Source organism: Theropithecus gelada, chromosome 1, assembly GCF_003255815.1.
Source record: "Theropithecus gelada isolate Dixy chromosome 1, Tgel_1.0, whole genome shotgun sequence".
NCBI lineage: Eukaryota > Metazoa > Chordata > Mammalia > Primates > Cercopithecidae > Theropithecus > Theropithecus gelada.
Window position 1 is genome coordinate 117,055,526 of NC_037668.1, and position 23,881 is coordinate 117,079,406.

General features: G+C 38.9%; 1 protein-coding gene across 1 annotated transcript in view; it reads right to left on the reverse strand.

The window, feature by feature from the left end:
• Window positions 1–2,937: 2,937 nt before the first annotated feature.
• GBP2 (guanylate binding protein 2) overlaps window positions 2,938–23,881 on the reverse strand; it is a 28,980-nt gene continuing 8,036 nt past the window's right edge. The window contains exons 5-11 of the mRNA XM_025364986.1: window positions 23,331–23,527; window positions 22,746–22,988; window positions 19,768–20,048; window positions 17,928–18,140; window positions 7,012–7,114; window positions 6,525–6,718; window positions 2,938–5,097 (exon numbers count right to left, since the gene is read on the reverse strand). Coding sequence (XP_025220771.1) covers window positions 4,981–5,097; window positions 6,525–6,718; window positions 7,012–7,114; window positions 17,928–18,140; window positions 19,768–20,048; window positions 22,746–22,988; window positions 23,331–23,527 — 1,348 coding nt within the window. The 3' untranslated portion in view covers window positions 2,938–4,980. The remainder of the gene's footprint in view (window positions 5,098–6,524; window positions 6,719–7,011; window positions 7,115–17,927; window positions 18,141–19,767; window positions 20,049–22,745; window positions 22,989–23,330; window positions 23,528–23,881) is intronic.

The window sequence follows — 23,881 nt, forward strand, 5'->3', positions numbered from 1 at the left end:
TCCAGCCTGGGCGACAGAGCGAGACTCCGTCTCAAAAAAAAAAAAGAAAAACCATCCAATATTCTGCCTTATGCTAAACACTCACAGTAAATACAATACTAATATAGATGGTCAACTTCATCAATTCCTGGTAAATAAGGTTGCTACTCTTTCTACATGAAACCCTGCCATCTTTGCTCAACCTTTTCTTTGGAGTAAGCGTATTACACAGGTGGTATTTCAAATACTCCACAGATTTTCTCTGTATCTCAGCCCTTAACTGTAACTATTGGGGTTTGACTGCAAAAATATTCCTTCCTATCTTGCGATATCACCCCTGCACGTTTAATAGGAAGATATTTACTTTGCAAATGGATCTGCAATATTAAATGTGCTCCAAAAGGACTATCTTTTAAGGTTGCAGAGAACACTTCTATTCATAATCAAGTTGTGTTTGCTCAAGATGCAATTTTGCCTTCTCCATTATATTTGATACATATCCCAGATAAGGATCTTGACCTTATATCTGGCTGAATCTTTGTGTTTTTATTTCACCCCTACAGTGTCCTGGAGCTTTCTAAGTTACCGTCAGAGAACAGATAATTAGAAGGAAAGATAACAATCAACCTCTGTAATAGACTAGACAAACTGAACCTGAAAGTACTGAATGCAAAGCAGTGAATTAAAACTATAAAGAATTTTCTGGGCGCTGTGCTAGTGGTTGCGTTAGCATCTTCAAATTTTATTTTTGGAAGAAATCTTAGATACCTTTTGTTGTTGTTGTTGTTGTTTTTAAAAGCCCATCATATCATGTGAAATATAATCTCACTTACTTCAGGTTTGAGTAACATTTTGAAAAGCCAAGGATGAGGAGGAATCATATTGTTTTTAAGTCTAACTTCCTCAAATGTTTGACACACTCATATTGGAACAGGTTAGTCACTTAGAGATGCAGCAAGTGAAGGAAAGGACGTGTCTTATATACTGGTGAGTATCTAGTGCCAAAGCCAGATATAAGGATGTAGCCTTCCATATGTATTTTGATTGAAAGAATGAAACTGGGAGTGGAGCATGAAGGTCAGAGATGATGTTCTTATTAAAGGCTTTTGAGATATATTAACAAATTTGCTTCCATCCTTTCACCACCTCCCAAAACAGGTGGAATAAGGCTTTTTAATATTAACTAAATTGAGAAGTGGAAAATGGCATGCTGTTTTCATAAGTTTATAAATATTACTGAGATGAAATATATTTTCATGTAGTAATTTTTAAATCATACTTTCACCTTATAACACATAAGTTTCATTGCAGCATTGAAGTCCGGGTTAGTGTTATAATAAAAAGTATATTGCATTCAGGCTGGGTGCGGTGGCTCATGCCTGTAATCCCAGTGCTTTGGGAGGCTGTGGCAGGCAGATCACTTGAGGTCAGGAGTTCCAGACCAGGCTGGCCAACATGGGGAAACTCCATCTCTACTAAAAATACAAAAATTATCTGGGCATGGTGGTGTGTGCCTGTAATCCCAGCCACTTGGGAGGCAGAGGCAGGAGAATCACTTAACCTGGGAGGCAGAAGTTGCAGTGAACTGAGATCGTGCCACTACACTCCAGCCTAGGTGACAGAGTGAGACTTTGTCTCAAAAAAAAAAAAAAAAGTATGTTATAGTTAGTGCTGATTATGTGGCAGACATTGTGTTAAATTCTTTGTAGGTATTATTTATGAAATTTAATGTATTCCTTAGTACATGCTTGTTGATGTAAGTATTATAATCCTCATTTTACAGCAAATATACTACTAAGACTTTTAACCACATTTTATGACAGCTCATAATGCCACAAGGTTCTGATACTTGGTTCAAATGATAACTCACTTTGTTAAAAAAAGAAGGTTAAATTATGTTTAATAACTGCTCCTTGTTCTTCAAAGTAGACTAGAAAAGAAAGTGGACTAGAATTATCTGGAACTGTCTATCTCTACCTTTCCCCTCAACTCTGAAAGTTTTATTATTCATTTTCTAAAAGAATAGTACTGAGAGATTGTGTAAGTCTTACACCAAGTTGCATCTGGGGCATGTAAGATGAGCTAAAGAGACTGATCACAATAGCTTAGCAGCAGAGAATTCTTTTGAGAGAGTTATTGGTGTGCACTGATATCCACCCTCTCTTTATCACTGCTCATTTTCCCCATAGGGCAATGAGAGGTGCTGCTTTCTTACTATCTTTACAAACTAAGTAGCATTGGGTGCTTAAAGATCCTCTTGAAAAGCTGATATGTGCTCTTTGGGGTTTGGAGACACTAGTACTGGTGCCCAATTCATGCCTAAAACCATCTAAAAGTGATAGTCTGGGGTGGAATGGTTTGTGGCAAAGTAGGAAAGAAAAGAGAGTTGGGGGCATCCTGTTCTTACAATGTATGGCTAAACTGGTGCGCGTGAGTTTTTCTCCGGGGTAGAATCACTGGGGTGTTCTGGACTTGGGTCATATTCCTGCCCAAGATGTCAACATGTCAAGGTGCACTGATCTCAGCATCAACAATATATTGAATGAGTGGATCTCTAGAAGAGAGAATTTGAGGAAAGGAATCAGAAGTGGACTACAGTAGGGACGTGCTATTGGGAGGTCCTGGCAGGGGGAGATCAGCAAAGAACCCAAATCATCCTTAAGGACTTAAGCCACCACCAGAAGGTGCCGACATCAGATCAGTTATGTATCATGTAAGGTTTCTTTTCCTTAATTCCCTGCACTCTAGTGTTACAACTTGAAGGTATCGTAAACATGAGCTAGTGTACACAGTGGGAGGTAGAGTTGGAAATGAAAATAAAAAGCCATACTCCTTTTTCACTGTGTGCCTGTAAGGCAGAATCAGGCCTTGGCTGTGTGACTGAGTGGGATCTGAGGGGGAGCAAGATACAAGGGGAGAAACTTTAAATCAAATCTCTCAGAGAGAGATTTAAAAATTTAGGTCAAATGGTATTTATTTTTATTTAGAAAAAGAGACTATTCATTTATCTGAGAGTGACTAATGAACAAACAGGAAAAAAAGTTATGATTACATAAAAGAGGAATTATAAGAAAGAATAAAGTTGCTTTTTGCTTGCACAGAACTAGATACAAAATATTAATTGTTTAAAATGTAAAAACAATAACTAAATTGAGGCATAAACAAGATAAATCTTAAATACAAATGAACTAATATGTTATATTGTGTTCCCATGGTTGGGGAATAGGCAGTACCTATTCTATAGTCCTATTAAGGCTTTCTTAAGTATCATTGTTGAAAACTACGAATATCTTAAAGAATATTAACAAAGTGCATGACATGAAATGACAGCAGAAAAATTAAAAGAACATTGAAAAATAATGACAGAGAAAAAGATGAGAAGAGTGTGTATCTGATGTATGCAAAAAATACTAATGCTAGTCTTATGTTATTCCTACTGTAAGATTTATCTCCATACATCTACGTGGAAAAACTGGTTGACTTAAACATAGAGGAAATTTCCTACATTATTAATTTCTTCCTCTAAAAGTAGAAGACAAAAATACTCTAATTCTCAGACTTTCCCATGGGTAGGCATATGATTTCGATTCTTCCCTGCAGGTTGACTTTTGTGAGGCTTAGCTGGAGATGTGAGCAACTCAAAGATGCAACTTTTCATGGGGTAGGGGAATGTTTGTTTACTGAAAATGTGAAGATGGCGGCATCCATTTACTCACAGCTGACACTGCAGAAGGTTCCAGCATTTCATCCGGAGATCATGGTGCTGGGTCATGGTAGCTGTGTTGTTTTCCTGTGAGATGCCTTTACAATGGTAGTATTATGCTTGGTGGAATAGTTGTAGAGTATGGCTCCCTCACAATTCTGGAGTATCTGTGTGCAACCTAATGATCTTAAAAATTAAATTACTTTTTACTTAAATTGCTGAGCAGATTGTTATTTGCGATGAAGAACTCTGAATAATACACATCCTGAAACAATTGTAGTAGGATAATGTTTTGTATTAATGAATTATTCTTGATTTTTCGATCTGTCATTTATTTTTCCCTAGCAAGACATTTACCCTGAGTAGTTTTGAGGATATAATGTCATAGCAGAGGGGCAGAGAGAAAAATGAAGTCAAATTTTAGGCTTTATAGGATTATAGTCCTGGTCCTCAGAAGAATGGAAAGTAATTTGAGTTTGAGTTAAAGCTTTCCTTCTGTGTGTAGAAGTTATTTTCTAACTTCAGGAAAGGGAAAAGACTAAGAAAGGGAAACTGGAGAAGAGAGATCTAGGTGGCTTGGGAATGGGGCAGTAATGACCTACAGGGTTTATATGGATGGAGAAGGTGGAGCCTCTACTCATATATGAATTCTGCATAGAGGCAACCACTTTCTCTGCCAGTGCCCACAGATCATGCAGCCTCCACCCAAATGAGAACTGTGTACTCTCTGTACTTTAAAGCCTAGTTAAGTGTCCCAGATCTCCTTTATTTGCAGCCAGCATGCCATACAAAGACCACTTGGCAGGAGTGATGCTCAACTGTGCCCCATGGCTTGTTTGGTCTCATCAGATTTTCATCATATTCACCACATTTCAGCCCTATCCTAGGACCATAGTAAATCCCCGAATAAGAGCATGGGACTGAATATACAGAAGGGTGGTACCTATGAGAGAAAAAAAATCTACCTGGAACAGAAACTGCTTGATATCTCATTGGAAAATGCATCCCAGTTACACAATATCTCTCTTGAGTCCTTGTGTGTGATTTCAAACATAGGATTTAGTTAAAGATCATATTAAAAGTTAGTACTATAAATAAGCATGAGTTGAATTGCTCTGTAGGTAAAACATTGACCTCATACTTAACCTTTACTTTGCAATCTTTATGGTTCAAGAAAAATGTATGCATCATGATTTTGAGTTAAGTTTAATGGCAGTTGTTTGACACTCTGAAGTTGCTCATTCAACTTGTTTCTTGGGGAGAGGGAGCTGGACAGGCAAATTTTGTTCCTTGTACTTTTAGAGTATGTGACACGTTGGTTGCCGTGATTTGCTTCTCATCTGGATATCCCGTATCTCTTTCTGAAGTCTCTGGCTCTCATTCTTGAATCCCTCCTTGAGAAGGCGTTCCTGTTCCTAAAAGGGAAAGTGGAGACTAAGTCTATCCAGCTTAACACGTTTCCACCAAATTAGTTTCCCTTTTGGTACTTATATTGATCCTTCAAGAATTTTTGACACTTGCTTTTGAAATGCTTTCTTCCCTTAATTTTCATTCTATCACTCTCTTCTGAGTCTCCTATATCTGCAATAATTTTTCTATGAATTTTTAGCTTCAAAAATGTTGTTGTCCTACAGTTTCTAAAATATTAGTGACCCAGCATTTCATTCCTTGGTCCCTTCACCCTTCACACACATGCAACACAGTCTTTTGGAAAAACCATAACTTTCTCTTGTTCTTTTTTTGTTGTTGTTGTTCATTTCTGATCTATACAGTATGGACTCTTACATATATATCTAGGAAGGTATGAAAGATAGGTGATTTCCAATTGGTAGGTTACTACATAACTCAAGAGTAGGGCAAGTGTTTGATCATGGAATTTAGTACCAGTCTCCAAAATTCAGAGGTAACAGAAATAAACTGAGGAGATCAGGGCTTACAGTGGCCCATAGGGTATTTCTGGGCAAACATAAATGTGGAAAAGAGCCCAGAGAAGAAGAAAGAATTGGCACCATCGGCACTTAACCAGTGTGCTTAAGTGGGTAGATGGTTAGGGAATCTTTATTTCTTTCTTTTTCTTTTGAGATGGAATTTCACTCTTGTTGCCCAAGCTGGAGTGCAATGGTGCCATCTCGGCTCACTGCAGCCTCCGTCTCCCGGGTTCAAGCGATTCTCCTGCCTCAGCCTCCTGTGTAGCTGGGATTACAGGCAGGCACCACCATGCCCAGCTAATATTGTATTTTTAATAGAGATGGGGTTTCTCCATGTTGGTCAGGCTGGTCTTGAACTCCCGAGCTGAGGTGATCCGCCCCCCTCAGCCTCCCTAAGTGCTAGGATTACAGGTGTGAGCCACTGCACCTGACCTGGTTAGGGAATCTTTCTACTCATAACAGTGCTTCCAGACATAAAGTCATAGCAGGCATGACAGAAACAAAATCCCTATGGATCCCTCTCAGTAGGAAAGACGGGCTAGATATTTCTCCAGGTACTCTGATGCAGAAAAGTTACTTATTGCTCGTGAAATTATAATTACTTCATTTAGCAAATGAGAAACTAATAGTTCCTCTGCCATTACAGGAAAATTTGATCACATAATGTAAAATACTTGTGCAGTGCCTAGCAATGTTTGTTGGTGATAGCATAATAAAGAATTCCATGTGATTGTAGCCTGCAAGTAAACAGTCTTTACTAACCAGAGATGACTGGCATAAAAACAGTTAGGGAATGAAAAATGTAGTAGTGTCTGGGCTAGAAAGTTTTTTGGGAGGCATTAGGTTCTCAGCCTTACACTTCGTTTTCAATAGGGGGCACTGGAAGAGAAAATTGAGATGATGCAATTGAATACCTGAAGTTTAAGAGCGAGGGTCTTCTCTTGCTCTGCCATTAACTGGGCCCTGTCCCTCTCCATCTTCTCAGTCAACTGTTTCACATGTTCCTGATAACTCTTCTCTTTCTGTTCCATCATCTGCTCATTCTTCTTTTGTATTTCCTCCAACATTTTCTTTGCAGCTTCTGCAGATTCAGCCTTTATACGTTCCACTGTGGAAGAAAAATAAACAGAAAAAAATATGAATATTCAATTGTAGGTGTTCCCTTTTCCTTTCCCTCTTTTTTGTTTGTCTTATCCTTACATCATTGATAAAACTTCTTGTAATTTTGCCCTGGGTAACCAGAAAACCAATGATCATACAGATTAGTTAAGAAAACTCTCATAAAACTATGAATGACACTTGCCATTCTTTCTCTACAATAATAATTTCAGGTGGACCAATATTGCTAACTAACATTTTGAGGGCTTTCCAACCATGTAGAGTGTTTTCAGCTGTTCTCACCTTCAATCGCTTTTTCCTTTTCTGAGAGTGACTGGTCAGTCTGTAGAAGTGCATCAGCCACATCCTCCTTGGACTCCAAGTATTTTTTCAGCACCTCTTCGGCCTGGTTATACAGAGAAAGGTAGAATGAAGAAAGAGTGATGATGGGTCAGAGCAAAACCCTGCAATACATCTGTTAATTCAATTTAATTTTAGCACTCATGTAACAATTCACTTTATAATTCCAATAGTATTTCAGATTTAGTAGGTCTGAAATGCAACTCTGGATCTCCCTTCAAACCTATTCCTTCCCAATGACCCCAATTTTAGTAATTAATAACTCTGTTCATCTAACTGTATCCTGGATATCTTTCTTGTCTCACATATCCTGTAAACAATCATCTGCAAATTATGTTAGCTTTAGCTTCAAAATACAGCCAGAACCCATCACTTGTCACCTGCTTCATCCAAACACCCTAGTCCAAGACAGCATCACCTCCAGCCTGGACAATTGTTAAAGTTTCTGGTCTCTCCGCTTCCACTCTTTTTTCCCTACAGTCCGTTCTCCTCAGAGCAGCCAGAGATTTGCTGTATTATTTAAAGAAAAATCTTACCATTCGTATACTCAAAGCCCTCTATTAACTTTCTAGTTCATCAAAAAATGTTTCAAACTTCTTTCACTGGACTTCGACATACTCCCCTGTCTGGCTTCTGGTATCTGACCACTCCTCTGAACATATCTGTCACCAGTCGCTCCTTGGTTCACCACCAGGCAGCACATTAGCTTTCTTGCTAGTCCTAGGACACAAGCCAATTTATTTATCTGGATCATTTCTGTTATTGAAAGTTCTTTTTTCCTAGAGTCCATTTGGCTCACTCTTTAACTTCTTTGAAGATTCTGCTGAAACTTGACCTCATCTGAGAGGCCTTCAGTAAGAACATATATATAAAATTGGTGCACTTTTCCTTCCTCTTCCATACCTGTATCCTGCTTTTTCTTCAGAGTGCTTTTTGTCACTGTGACAGGGACTGCTAGAGTCGTTCTAAATTTCTGTTCTCCTCTGTGTACTTTGTAACAGACTGTGATTTTTTTTTTTCCAGCTGGGCAGGTCGTGATAAAATACTGTCTTTTCTTTTCTTTTTCTCTTTTTATTCTTTTTGAGACGGAGTCTCGCTCTGTCACCTGGGTTGGAGTGCAATGGCGTGATCATGGCTCATTGTAACCTCTGCCTTCCGGGTTCAAGTGATTCTCCTGCCTCAGCTTCCTGAGTAGCTGGAATTACAGGTGTGCACCACCATGCCTGGCTAATTTTTGTATTTTTTTAGTAGAGACGGGGTTTCACCATGTTGGCCAGGCTGGTCTTGAACTCCTGACCTCAGGTGATCTACCCACTTCGGCCTCCCAAAGTGCTGGGAATATAGGTGTGAGCCACCGCACCAGGCCAATACTCTCTTTTCTACTCAACCTCCCTTATAGCTGAGGTGCCCATATGGCCAGACTAAATTCTGGCCAATAACATATACTCAGAAGTATTATATAGTACATCTTGAAAATCTCTTTAAAGAAAGTTGACTCTTTTACTCTTTTGTTTTTCCTCTTTTACCCCATCTATAATGTGGAACCAAAGGCTGAATTTCTATGAGCCATCTTAGAACAGAAATTGACCTTGAAGATCGAGGCCATACGCTAAGGGGCTGAAGCAGAACAAGGGATCTAGATGAATGTGAAGTCATCATAGCAGCATTCAGCTCTCTCTTCCTGATTTCTCACATACATACAAGAAAGAAAGAAACTTCTACCTTTTAAAGCCACCGTTGTTTTTCATTTTGAGTAACATATAGCCAAAGCTAATTCTAACTGATGTAACCTGAGTGTACCAGCATAGAAGAATTGCTAAAAGCATAGAAGAATTGCTAAGAGAATAGATTCTGCTACCTGCACTTGCATCCAAGCTGTATCATTCATTATTTGTGTGATATTGGTAAGTCCTTGCACTTCCCTGACCCCGGGCTGCAAAGCTTGTGGCTCCAAAAGAGAACCTTTCCTTCCTCTGGAGGAGAGGAAAGAGAAGAGTGGGAGGGACTTTGTCTTGCATCTTGCACACCAGCTCAGCCACAGCAGGACAGGGTGTCAGTCGGAGTCACAAGGCCCCCGTTCCAGGCCCTCCTGGATGACATTTCTAGACACACCCTAGGCCAAGGGTAATCTGCTACTTTGAAGAGAAGGATCCAGCCCTGGCAGGATCCATCACCTGCTAATTGAAGAGCCTTTGCACCCTGAATAACCAGCAGCAATACCCAGGTAATATGTTGAGGGCCTTGAGAGAGACTCTGAGACTTGCTGCTTCAGGTGAGACTGAAGCACATTCTCAGCCATAGTGGCTATGGGGTGAGACTCCTCCTGCTTCAGAAAAGTGGAGGGAAAAGTACGGGGGATAGTGTTTGCACTTTAGGTAGCAGCTCATCTGCATGGGGGATAGAGCACCAGGCAGGCTCTCAGGGTACCTGATTCCAGGAATTTAATCTTGGATGGTATTTCTGGACCTGCTCTGAGCCAGACAGGAGCCCTCTGTTCTGAAGGGAGAGTCCCAGGCCAGGCAGTATTTACCACAAGCTGATGAAAAAGCCCTTGGGTCTTAAGACAATATTGGTGGTAGTCTGACAGTACTCTCCATGGGCCTGTGGTGGCTGTGGCCATGGGGTGAGGCTCTGCGCTGCCTTTGGAAAGGAGAGGAAAGAGTGGCAAGGACTGTGTCTTGTGGCTTGAGTGCCAGCTCAGCTGCAGTACAATAGGACACCAGGTAGATTTCTAAGGTTTTTGACTGTAGTCCTTGGTCTGGATGACATCTCCGGACATCTCTGGACATGCCAGGGGCCTGAGGAAACTCACTGCCCTGAAGGGAAGGACACAGGCCTGGCTGGCTTTGCCACCTGCCGATTGTAGAGTCGCAGGTTCTTGAGTGAATGTAAGTGGTAGTCAGGGAGTTACGACAGGAGGCCTCAGGAAGGACCCAGTGTTGTGCTGGCTTCAGGTCTGACCTAGCACAGTGCTAGTTGTGGTGGCCACAGGGGTGCCTGTGTCACTTCACACCGAGCTCCATTTGGCTCAGAACAGAGAGAGAAAGACTTCATTTGTTTGGCAGAAAGTAAGAGAAGAGAACAAGACTCTGCCTAGTACACCAGAAAATTCTGGATCTTGCCCAAGACCATCAAGGCAGTACCTCTAGGAGTCTGTAAGAATCACAGTGTTACTGGACTTGGGGCGCCCCCAAGCAGAGACAGCTTAGATCATGATACCTAAGTCCTTTTGAATATCCAGAAAGCCTTCCCCAAAGGACAGGTACAAATAAGCACAGACTGTGAAGATTACAATAAATACCTAACTCTTCAATGACCAGACACAGATGAACAAGTATCAAGACCATCCAGGAACATGACCTCTCCAAATGGACTACATAAGTCATCAGGGACAAATTCTGGAGAGACAGATATGTCACCTTTCAGGCAGAGAATTCAAAATAGTTGTTGTATTAGTCCATTCTCACACTGAAAAAGACGTAGGTAATTTATAAAGGAAAAGAGGTTTATTGGATTCACAGTTCCATGTGGCTGGGGAGGTCTCATAATCATGGTAGAAGGTGAAAGGCATGTCTTACATGGTGGCAGACAAGGGAGAATGAGAGCCAAGTGAAAGGGGCTTCCCCCTTTATAAAACCATCAGGTCTCATGAGACTTATTCACTACCACAAGAACAGTATGGGGAAAACTACCCCTATGATTTAATGATCTCCCACCAGGTCCCTCCCACAGCACATGAGAATTATGGGAGCTACAATTCAAGATGAGATTTGGGTGGGGACACTGCCAAACCATATCACTCTGCCCCTGGTCCCTCCCACCAGATCCCTCCCACAGCACATAGGAATTATGGGAGCTATAACTGAAGATAAGATTCGGGTGCAGAAACAGCCAAACCGTATCATTCTGCCCCTGGTCCCTCCCAAATCTCATGTCCTCACATTTCAAAGCCAATCATGCCTTCCCAACAGTCCCCCAAAGCCTTAACTCATTTCAGCATTAACTTTAAAGTCCACAGTCCAAAGTCTCATCTGAGACAAGGCAAGTCCCTTCTGCCTATGAGCCTGTCAAATCAAAACCAAGTTAACCACTTTGTAGATACAATGGGAGTTATAGGCATTGGATAAATATACCCCTTCCAAAAGGCAGAAATTGGCCAAAACAAAGAGCCTAAAGGCCTCATGCAAGTCCAAAATCCAGCAAGGCAGTCAAATCTTAAAGTTCCAAAATGATCTCCTTTGACTCTATGTCTCATATCCATTTCACACTGATGAAAGAGGCAGATTCCCATGGTCTTGGGGAGCTCCGCCTCTGTGGCTTTGTGGGGTATAGCCCCTTCCTGGCTGATTTCATGGAATGGCATTGAGTGTGTGCAGCTCTTCCAGGCACATAATGCAAGTTGTTGGTGGATCTACCATTCCGGGGTCTGGAGGATGGTGGCCCTCTTCTCACAGCTCCACTAGGCAGTGCACTAGTGGGGCCTCTGTGTCGGGGTTTCAACCCCACATCTCCCTTCTGCACTGCCCTAGCAGAAGTTCTCCATGTGGGGCCCACCCCTGCAGCAAACTTCTTCCTTGACATCCAGCCATTTTCACACTTCCTCTGAAATAGAGGTGGAGATTCCCAAACCTCAATTCTTGACTTCTGTGCACTCGCAGGCTCAACACCATGTGGAAGCTGCCAAGGCTTGGGGCTTGTACCCTCTGAAGCCATGGCTGGAACTGTACCTTGGCCCCTTTTAGCCACGGCTGGAGTGGCTGGGACACAGGGCACCAAGTCCCTAGACTGCACATAGCAGAGAGGCCATGGGCCTGGCCCACAAAACCATTTTTCCCTCCTAGGCCACTTGGCTTGTGATGGGAGAGGCTGCCATGAAGACCTCGGACATTCCCTGGAGACATTTTCCGCATTGCCTTGGTGATTAACATTCAGCTCCTTGTACTTATGCAAATTTCTGCAGCTGGCTTGAATTTCTCCTCAGAAAATGAGTTTTTCTTTTCTATTGCATTGTCAGACTGCAAATTTTCTGAACTTTTATGCTCTGCTTCTTTTTTTAAAATAGAATGCTTTCAACAGTACCCAAGTCACCTCTTAAATGCTTTGATGCTTAGAAATTTCTTCCATCAGATACTCTAAATCACCTCTCTCAAGTTCAAAATTCCACAAATCTCTAGGGCAGGGACAAAATGCTGCCAGTCTCTTTGGTAAAGCATAACAAAAGTCACCTTTGCTCCAGTTCCCAATGAGTTCCTCATCTCAATCTGAGACTGCCTCAGCCTGGATTTCACCGTCAGCATTTTGGTCAAAGCCATTTAACAAGTCTCTAGAAAGTTCCAAACTTTCCCACATTTTCCTGTCTTCTTCTGAGCCTTCAAACTGTTCGAACCTCTGCCTGTTACCCAGTTCTAAAGTTGCTTCCACATTTTTGGGTATCTTTACAGCAGTGCCCCACTCTACTGATACCAATTTACTGTATTAGTCTCTTTTCACACTGCTGATAAAGACATACCTAAGACTGGGTAATTTATAAAGTAAATGTAATGGACTCATGGTTTCATGTGGCTAGGGAGGCCTCATAATCATGCCAGAAAGTGAAAGACACGTCTTACATGGTGGCAGACAAGGGAGAATGAGAGCCAAGCAGAAGGGTTTTTCCTTATAAAACTATCAGATCTTGTGAGACTTATTCCTGACCACAAGAACAGTATGGGGGGAAACTGCCCCCATGATTCAATTATCTCCCACCAGTTCCCTCCCACAACACAGGGGAATATGGGTTACAATTCAAGATGAGATTTGGGTGGGGATACAGTCAAACCATATCAGTTGTTTTGAGAAAACTCAAAGAAATTCAAGATAACACAGAGAAGAAATTCATAATTCTATCAGATAAATTTAAAAAACAGATTGAAATAGTTTAAAAGAACCAAGGTAGAAACTCTAGAGCTGAAAAATGCAATTGGTATAGTGAAGAATGCATCAGTCTTTTAATAGCAGAATTCATCAAGTGGAAGAAAGAATTAGTGAACTTGAAGGCAGGCTATTTTTAGAGGATACAAAAGAAAAATAATTAAAAAATGAAGCACACCTATAGGATCTAGACAACAGCCTTGAAAGGACTAATCTACGAGTTATTGACCTTGAAGAGAAGGTAGAGAAAGAGATAAAGGTAGAAAGTTATTCAAGGAATAATAACAGAGAATTTCTCAAATCTAGAGAAAAACATCAATATCCAAGTACAAGAAGGATATAGAATATAAAGTAGATTTAATCCAAAGAAGGGTTTAACCTCAAGGCATTTAATAATAAAACACCCAAAGGTCAAGGATAAAGAAAGGATCCTAAAAGTAGAAGAGAAAAGGGACAAATAACATACAATGGAACTCTAATATGTTTGGCAACAGAGTTTTCAGTGGAAAACTTACAGGCCAGGACAAAGTGGCATGACATATTTCAAGTGCTGAAGGAAAAAATCCTTTTACCCTAGAATGGTATAGCAGGTGAAAATATGCTTCAAACAAGAAGGAGAAATAAAGACTTTCCTACAGAAATGAAAGCTGAGTGATTTCATTGACACCAGACCTGTCCTACAAGAAATGCAAAAGGGAGTACTTCAGTCATAAGAAAAGGACATTAACAAGCAATAAGAAAACATCTGAAAGTCAAGACTCACTGATAATAGTAAGTACACAGAAAAACACAGAATAATATAACACTGTAACTGTGGCATGTAAATTCCTTTTATCTTGAGTAAAAAAACTAAGGGATAAACCAATCAAAATTAATAATTAATATACCTTTTAAAACATACACAATACAATAAAATATAAATAGAAAACAAAGTTGCAAAGTGGGGGTATGAAGTTAAAGTGTAGAATTTTAATTCATTTTTTGCTTGTTTGCTTGTTTCTGCAAATAGTGTTAACTTGTTATCAGCTTAAAAAAATGGGCTATAAGATGGTATTTGCAAGCCTCCTGGTGACCTCAAACCAAAACACATACAACAGATACACAAAAAATAAAAAGCAAGAAACTAAATCACATCAGCAGAGAAAATCAATTTCACTAAAAGGAAGACAGGAAGGAATAAAACAAGGAGGGGAAGACCACAAAACAACCAGAAAGCAAATAACAAAACATTACTTATCAATAGTAATGTTGAATGTAAATAGACTAAACTCTCCAATCAAAAGACACAGACTGGCTGAATGGATTAAAAAAAACAAAGATCCAATGATTTGTTGCCTACCTCACCTATAAAGACATACATAGACTGAAAATAAAGGAATGGAAAAAGATATTCTATGCTAATGGAAACCAAAAGTAGCAGGAGTATTCAGTCATACTTAGACAAAATAGATTACAGGACAAAAACCATAAGAAGAGACAAAGAAGGTCACTGTATAATGATAGAAAGGTCAATTCAGAATGAAGATATGACATATTTAAATATATGTGCACCCAATACTGCAGGACCCAGATTTGTAAAGGAAATATCATTAGAGCTAAGGAAAGAGACTCCAATACAATAATACCTGGAGACTTCAACACCCCACTTTCAATATTGGATAGATCTTCCAAACATAAAATCAAAAAGAAAACATTGAATTTAATCCGCACTATAGACCAAATGGACCTACTAGATATTTACAGAACATTTCATCTAGTGGCTGCAGAATACACATTCTTTTCCTCAGCACATGGATGATTCTCAAGGATATCCCATATGTTAGGTCATAAAACAAGTCTTATAACATTCAGAAAAACTGAAATGATATCAAGCATCTTCTCTGACCACAATGAAATAAAACTAGAAATCAATAATAAGCGGAATTTTGAAAAGTATACAAGCACATGGAAATTAAACCATATGTTCCAGAACAACCAGTGGGTAAATGAAGAAATTAAGAAGAAAATTGAAAAATTTCCTAAAACAAATGCTAATGGAAATTCGACATACCTAAACCTATGGAATATAGCAAAAGGAGTACTAAGAGGAAGACTGTGACTATAATTGCCAACATAAAAAAGAAAAACTTCAAGTAAACAAGCTAATAATGCATCTTAAATAACTAGAAAAGCAAGAGCAAATCAAACCCAAAGTTAGTAGAAGAAAATAAATAATAAAGATCAGAGCAGAAATAAATGAAATTGAAATTAAAAAACAATACAGAACATCAATGAAACAAAAGTTTTTTGAAAAGTGTTTTGGTTCTTTCAAAAAGTTAGACAAAATTGACAAACTTTTAGCCGGACTAATAAAAGAAGAGAGAAGTCTCAATAAATAAAATCAGAGATGAAAAAGAAGACATTACGACTGACACCAAAAAACTCAAAGCATCACTAGTAATTACAATGAGCAACTATATTCCAATAAATTGGAAAATCTAGAATAAATGGATACATTTCTAGCAACATACACTCTACCAAGATTGAATCTTGAAGAAATTCAAAACCTGAACAGACCACTAACAAGTAACAATACTGACATCATAACAAAACGTTTTCCAGTACAGAAAAAGCACAGAACCTGATGGCTTCACCGCTGATTTCTACCAAACATATAAAGAAGAACTAATATCAATCCTACTCAAATCACTCTGAAAAATAGAGGAGAGAAGACTTCCAAACTCATTCTATGAAGACAGTATTACCCTGATACCAAAACCAGACAAAGACAAATCTTAAATAACTAAAAGTAGAATTACCATTTGATCCAGCAATCCCACCACTGGGTATCTACCCAGAGGAAAATAAGTCATTACACAAAAAAGATACTTGCACACACATGCATGTTTATAGCAGCATGATTCACAATTGTAAAAATGTGGAATGAGCCCAAATGCCCATCAATTAATGAGTGGATAAAAAATTGTTTTGTGTATATATAAAACATATAATACACACACATACACACACTATGGAATACTACTCAGCCATAAAAAGGAAAAAAAACAATGACATCCATAGCAACTTGGATAGAATTGGAGACTATTATTCTAAGTGAAGTAACTCAGGAATGGAAAACCAAACATCCTATGTTCTAACACATAAATTGGAGATAAGCTATTATATGAGGCCACAAAGGCATAAGAATGATACAATGGACTTTGGGGACTTGTGGGAAAGGGTGGGAGGGGGGCGAGGGATAAAAGACTACACGTTGGGTATAGTGTACACCAAAATCTCAGAAATCACCACTAAAGAACTTATTCATGTAACCTGTTCCCCAAAAACCTATTGAAATGATATAATTTAAAAGACTCTACAATATCTCTAATGAAAATTGATGCAAAAATCCTCAGTAAAGTACTAGCAAACCAAATTCAACAATACATTAAAAGGATCACTCATCATGACCAAGTGGGATTCATCCCTGGGGTGCTCAACATATGCAAATCAATGTGTTAAATTCTATCAACAGAATGGACAAAAACCATATGATCATTTCAATTGATGCTGAAAAAGCATTTGATAAAATTCAATATCCTTTCATTAATAAAACATTTAAAAAACTGGGTATAGGTGGAACATACCTCAACATAATAAAATCCATATATGACAATCTCACAGCTATTATCACACTGAATGGGAAGAATAACAAAAATACTTTCCTCTAACATCTGGAATACATCAAAGATGCCCACATTTACTATTGTTATTTGCCACACTATTGGAAGTACTAGCGAGAGCAATCAGTAAAGAGAAAGAAATAAAGGGCATCCGAATTGGAAATAAAGAAGACAAACTATTCTTTATTGCAGATGATATCTTATATTTGGAAAAATCTAAAGCTTCCACACCAAAAAAACTATTAGAACTGATAAACAAAAATAAGATCCTGTTATTTGCAAGAACATGGAACTGGAGGTCATTATGCTAAATGAAATAAGCCAGGCACAGAAAGAAAACCATCTCATGTTCTCACTTATTTGTAGGATTTGAAAATCAAAACAATTGAATTCATGAAGATAGAGAGTAGAAGGATGGTTGTCAGAGACTGAGAGGGGTAGTGGGACGGTGTGGGGAGGGAGGTGGGAATGGTTAACAGGTAAAAACAAGTAGAAAGAATGGATAAAATCAAGTATAGCACAACATACTTGATAGCATAAAATTTAGTGGCACAAAAGGGTGACTAATAATTTTTGTCACCCTTTTGTCAATAATAATTTAATTGCACACTTTAAGATAACTAAAAAAGTATAACTGGATTGTTTGTAACACAAAGGATAAATACCTGAGTCGACAAATACCTCATTTTCCATGATGTGATTATTGTGCATTTCATACTTATATCAAAACATCTCATGTACCCGTCAGTATATACACCTACTATGTACCCACAAAAGTAAAAAAATAAAAAAATTACAAATGTGGAATATTAGTAATACATATTTTATAGAATTGCTCTGAGTATTAAATGAATTAGGCTCTCAGCACAGCTCCTGGAACACAGTAAGTGCAACATAAATGTTAACTGTTATTATTATTTGTTTATAAGCTATAATTTGCTAATTGCCTGTGTGTACTTTGACAGAGATTGGTCTTTTTTTAACTGCTGTATCTCCAGCAACTTGACAAGTTCCTGGCATACAGTTAGGTCAAAATAAATAATTGTTGAAGGACTAGATGAATAAATAAACGAATCAGTTTAATAAACCTTTTTTGAGGGTTACATCTGTGCTTCTGAGGAGGAATTCCTATTATGGTGGGCTCTCTTATTGAATGAATCAGTAAATGGAAAAATGAAAGGTAGAGCCCGTAGGCACCAGTCACAGTGCCATTTACCTTCCTCCCAGTAGGCTTTAAAAGCATCCCCTCAGCGAGTTCCAAGAAATGGTACCCACTGTGTAGTTTACCTGTATCCCCTTCCTTGGCACCTGGTAGTACTTCTTCTTCAGCTCCTCCTGCTTCTGAATAAAGAGACGGTAACCTCCTGGTTTAGAAAATGTTCCCTGCTTGACATCTTCTTCTAAAGGGCCAAATATATCCTGAAGTAAAGCCATGCAACAATCTGATGATGCTTTGGAATTCTGCTTACAAAAGTCATCTCGCTTTGCTTCCAGCTGGGCCTGTGAAGTGACAAAACAGCACAGATGTTTCAATAACGCCATGAGGAGGATGTTAACTATGTAGAGACTGGAAAATGCTTCTCCTGCAGAAATTGTGGCCTCTAAACAGAGCCATGCTCCTCACCTTGCTGTTAGATCCTAGAATATCCCTAAGTTGTGCTTATTGCAGAAATTGATCTGCTTCTCTGTTTGTGATTTCCTAAAGCTCCTTTCTCCTAGTTTTCCTGCTTCAGAGAATGATTCTCAAAGCACATACACATTTCATATGAAACTTTTATCTTTCCAAGTCTCTCATTTCAGGAATAGTTCTGAGCACAAACACTGGAGTCAGGCAGCCTGCCTAGAGTTCCCAGATCCACTGCACTGTGGCTTGTGACACTCAATCTTTGTGAACCGAGGATTCCTTGTCTGTATAGCAGAGGAGCAATACCCATCACATAGGTTTCTCTTCAGGGTTATATGAGGCGATGTAAACTATTAAGCCCAGGGACTTTTTAGAAGTGCTCAGTAAGGAGTACATGATTATTTAGTACATTCTTTAATATGAGAATATTTTTGTGTATTTTCTCAACATAGGGCTAATGAAAGTAATGAAGATTGTACCATAGGTATTTTCAGTATTTATAAAGTCTCATAGAACAGCACATTTATCTACATTAAATCACTCAACATAACTTAACTACGAAGCTTTCTCTTTCCTCCTTAGGTTGGAAGGGTGACAATTGCTGACATCGGCTATCTAGCTTCACCAGAACCTCCGAATGTAGCAATGTATCATTTATAAGATGGCGCCTTCCTAGCTAGGGAAAGGACTTCCACTTGTCAAGTGGCGATTCTGCATGCAAAAATACTCTGTTCACTTGGAATGAGGCAGATGTTAAAAGCTGTTTTAAATTAAAAAAAATTTCTCTAATAAAATTTATATAATTAATTTCTCTTTTTTGGCTTTCTGAATATTTTACCATTGGCTCACATTTAACAAAACAACAAATTATTATGGTTATTTAAAAATAATTTAGTCCCCATTGATAATTACCAGGGAACATAAAGGCAATGTAATTTTTAATTTAAAAGGACAAAATAAGTTAAAATAGTCTTTAATAATGCAGTTGTACAATCTACTTACTTTCTTAAAAATATGGGACCCAGATAGGAAAAACTAACAAAAGCAAATTTTTGTAAAAAATTAGGTGTCATTTTTTTAAAGGTCTAAGTCTTTTTTTTTTTTTTTTTTTTTTTTTTTTTTTGAGACGGAGTCTTGCTCTGTCACCCAGGCTGGAGTGCAGTGGCCAGATCTCGGCTCACTGCAAGCTCTGCCTCCCGGGTTCACGCCATTCTCCTGCCTCAGCCTCCCGAGTAGCTGGGACTACAGGCGCCCGCCACCTCGCCCGGCTAGTTTTTTGTATTTTTTAGTAGAGATGGGGTTTCACCGTGTTAGTCAGGATGGTCTCGATCTCCTGACCTCGTGATCCGCCTGTCTCGGCCTCCCAAAGGTCTAAGTCTTTTAATAATTATTTCAAATATGTACATATAACTGAGTGTAACTATTTTGGGGTCTAGAAAGAATTATTTTCCCAAGAAGGGCCCATATTTTTCTGCCTCTCATGACCTAGAACACCAAATATACCCCTAATTTCCTCTGGAACGTTTGGTCCACATCCTTGAAAGAGTTCTTCATGAAGACTTCAATGGCCTCTCTCTCACTGTCCCTGTGCAGGTCCAGCAGCTCCTGGAGGGTTTCCGTGGGCAGCTGCACCTTCTGGCCCATCTGTTGTTCATAGTGTGCAATAGCCTTTTCCACTGCAGCTGAGTTCTCTATCTGGGCCAAGGCCAGGACTGCGTTCTCCATGCAGGGCAGATCCCCACTGCTGATGGCATTGACATAGGTCAGCACCAGGCTCTCTAGACCTGCAAAAGGGAATTTTTTAAAAAATGTGACTATCAGTTGGTGGGACAGAGTATTTTGTGTGCTTTTCAAGTGAGTTTCACAAATAATAGTTTTACATAAGTTTTGGATAAAGAATAGTAATGGAATAATTTGTTAACCCGAGTCACAGAGGGAATTGAAGTTGCTCTTTCCTATTTCCTTCACCTAAAAGGAAGACACTGAAATGAATAAGTTAGGATATTTTGGGGCTGAGATAATAGGTCAATGTGTTTTCTTACCTTTCTTTTCTCTCACCTCTCCCTTTATTCCCTTTCTCTCTTCACTCCTAATTTATGAAAAAAGTCAATGAGAAAACTTAGCCTTCTTATTTTTATTAATTTTAGTGGTGCAGACCACTAGTCTGTTGTCTGGCTTAAGGTAAACATGTCTTCTTAGATATTCTCTCGTCAGAACTACAGATAGGGTAATCAACTCATTGAGTTTGCCAGGGCTTTGCTGGGTGTAGCAATGACAGTCTCACATGCCAGGAAAACCTCATCTTAGGCAAACTGGAGTGGTTGGTCACACAATAAGAGCTGATTCTTTTTGACTCCATCCTGTACCTTCTCATCTCTCTGTAGTTTTAAGTACCATATGTATGAATAGCTGGTGTATTTTGTTTCCTGCTTTGACATTTCTTTTAGGCTTTGGATTAAAAATAAGTTTTGCACCTTATTTTTAATGCCTATTTTATATCTCTTACTGCATAAATCAGAAGAAACTCAATATTAAATAATCTAAATGTAAAAACTTCATCCACTCTGAAAAACTATTTCTCCTCCTGATACTACTATCTCACTAAATAACACAGACATTCAAGCAATTGCTAAACTTGAAACTCTGGAGACAGGCTTGGCATTTCCTTCTTATTCCCCTCATAAATCCATATTCCCTCTATCAATGGGTCTTTTGGATTTAATATCCAAAGTATGTTTGGATCTTGTCAATTTTTACCATTTTCACTGCCATAATCTGAGACTCACCCAATGTCCATTTATTGCTCAACCACTGGAAATAGCATCCATCTCTCATTCACTCCCTTTCACCACTCCAACAAATTATTTACAAAATATTCCAAAAGATATGTATAAACATAAGTTAGATTACCTTACCTCACTGCCAGAAATTCTTCAAGATCTTCCCTAGAGCTTAGACAAACTCTAATCTCCTCAAAGTCCTCTGCCAGTCCTTTCAAGACCTGACCCCTTTATACCTCTCCAATTAGGACACCACTCTTATTCAATCTACTCTTGTTCCAAACACCTGTCTTTCTTCTATTTGCATTAAAAAAATTGAGATGGAATTCTGTTCTGTCACCCAAGCTGAAGTGCAGGGCATGATCATAGCTAACCATAGCCTTGAACTCCTGTGCTCACACTGGGCCCTCCTGCCTCAGCCTCCTGAGTAGCCAGGACTCTGGGCAAGTACCACTGCACTTGGCTGATTTTTAATTTTTTCTTAATGATGACGTCTTGCTATTTTGCCCAGGCTGGTCGTAAACTCCAGGCTCAAGGAATTCTCCCACCTTGGTCTCCCAAAGTGCTGGGATTACAGGCATGAGCCTCCTGTGTTCTATTTTCTTGAAGTTGTAAAGTTCTTTCCTACCCTGGGCATTTCCACATTACATTATTTGCTGTAAAGTTATCCCTCTATGTGCTTTGGTTAGCTCTTAATCATTTATTTTATATACATATAAAGTGTATATATGTATTTGAGACAGAGTCTCACTCTGTCTCCCAGGATGGAGTACGGTGGTGCAGTCTCAGCTCACTGCAACCTCTGCCTCCCAGGCTCAAGTGATCCTTCAGACTCAGCCACCTGAGTAGCTGGGATTACAGGTGTGAGCCACTATGCCTGGTTAATTTTTGTGGTTTTAGTGGCGACAGGGTTTCACCATTTTGCCCAGGTTGGTCTCAAACACCTGAGCTCAAAGTGATTCACCCACCTCAGCCTCCCAAAGTGCTGGGATTACAGGCATTAGCCACAGTGCCCTGCCAACTCAATCATTTTTAAATTCTCATCTTACATGTGACTTTCACAGATGAGCACTCTCTCACACTGTAAATTATATCTCCCTGTCTCTCCCTTTACTCTTTCATAGCAGCCTATTATTTTTATGCATTGTGTTAATCACTATTTATCATTATACTTTTTTTTTTTTTTTTTTTTTTTTTACTTTTTACAAAAGTATCTTTCGCTCCTATTATGCTGGAATGAGGATAAAAGTCACATTTCTTTTATCCATCATTATACCCAGTGGTTGGTACATTACATTACAGACATTCCCTAAATATTTTAGAATTGCTGAACAAGAGAATTGTACTGCAATTAGTAGCAAAGTCTCACTTACATACAGTATTTGCTTTTTTCTTTGTTGCTTAGTATATATATCCTGGATGTTTATTTGATAAAGAGGGAGCTGAGAAGCTGGTGGAGAAGTTTACCATAGCAGAATTCAATTCTAGTTCCCTTCTTTTTTTCTCCTTGCAAGGAATATGAGATGATACTATAGTTTTAGTATTCATGTAAAATTTATATTATGATTTTCATGGTGTATTTTCCTTGCCATCAATAGACTATGCATTTGTCAGAAGTGACCCTTATGCTTTCCATTTTATCCTCTACAATGGGCAGAAGGAGAAAGTCCAGGTAGGAAGTGGGTAGAGAAAGTGACTCACGAGGCCCATTGACTGGAATGCCACCTGAAAGAGTCTTGACATTGGAATGGCTGAGGATGTAGGAACAAAATTCTGCAACTTGTTCTATGAAATCAGGGTTCAGCTCTTCCTCCTTTAGCTGCTCCAGGCGAGCAAGGTACTTCTTCTGAGCGGGCCAATCGAAGATGAAGCACTTCCTGTTGGGGAAGAACTTTCGGATGCACAACCGAGGATCATTAAACCTTTTACTTTTTTTATCAGTACCTACAGGAATGAAAATTAGAGGTAGTAAAACTTCACATTAATTACTTCAAATATGATCTTTCAATTTTATAATTTTCACAAAGCCTATGTAAGGAGGAAATTAATTAGGAAGAAGAAATAAAAAATTAAAGGGGTAGAGAAAGGAAAGTCTCGAAGAAGAGGTAGGTAATGCAATTTAAAATTGATTCCAACTGATATAGTCAAGCAATGTCTCCATTTCCTCTAGCAGAACAGTCAGGAAAATACAGTTCAAAATTTTAATTTTTAGCACTACACATAAATGGTTATTTTGATATTATTTTCTCTCTATTTATTACCCAACCAACCATCAGACCCACTAACCTTTTCTTAGCTTTAGCGAAAGCTCCAGGTAGTCATCGGCAGTGATGGGTTCTCCATCTACTTTCAGTTCCAAGCTGAAATCTCTGAGAGTCCACACAAATGCTGGAAAAAAACTCACAAAGTCAGCTGAGTCTTCTACAGAATTGTTACCAGGTGAGGAGTTTGCCTTGATTCGATCTGTCAGCTCTGTCACATAGCTGAGACGCTAAATTAAGAAAACTACAGAAAATGCCACTTTTTATACTACATTTTATCCTAATGCTTACCTAAAATAATTTGGTTTCTTTTTATTAGCTCATTCATTCATTCACAAACATTTATTTACAGAAGTCATTCACTCACAAACATTTATTGAGCACCTACTATGAACCAAGCACTGCGCTAGGGACTAAAAATGCTGTAATGAATGAGACAATGCTACCATTAGAGAGCTTACATTCTAATGATGGAGACAAACAATGAACAGGTAAACAAAAATATAATAAATTATCAGGTATTGATAACAATTGTCTTGAAGGAAAATGAACTGGGCAACTAGCTCCTAGTGTATT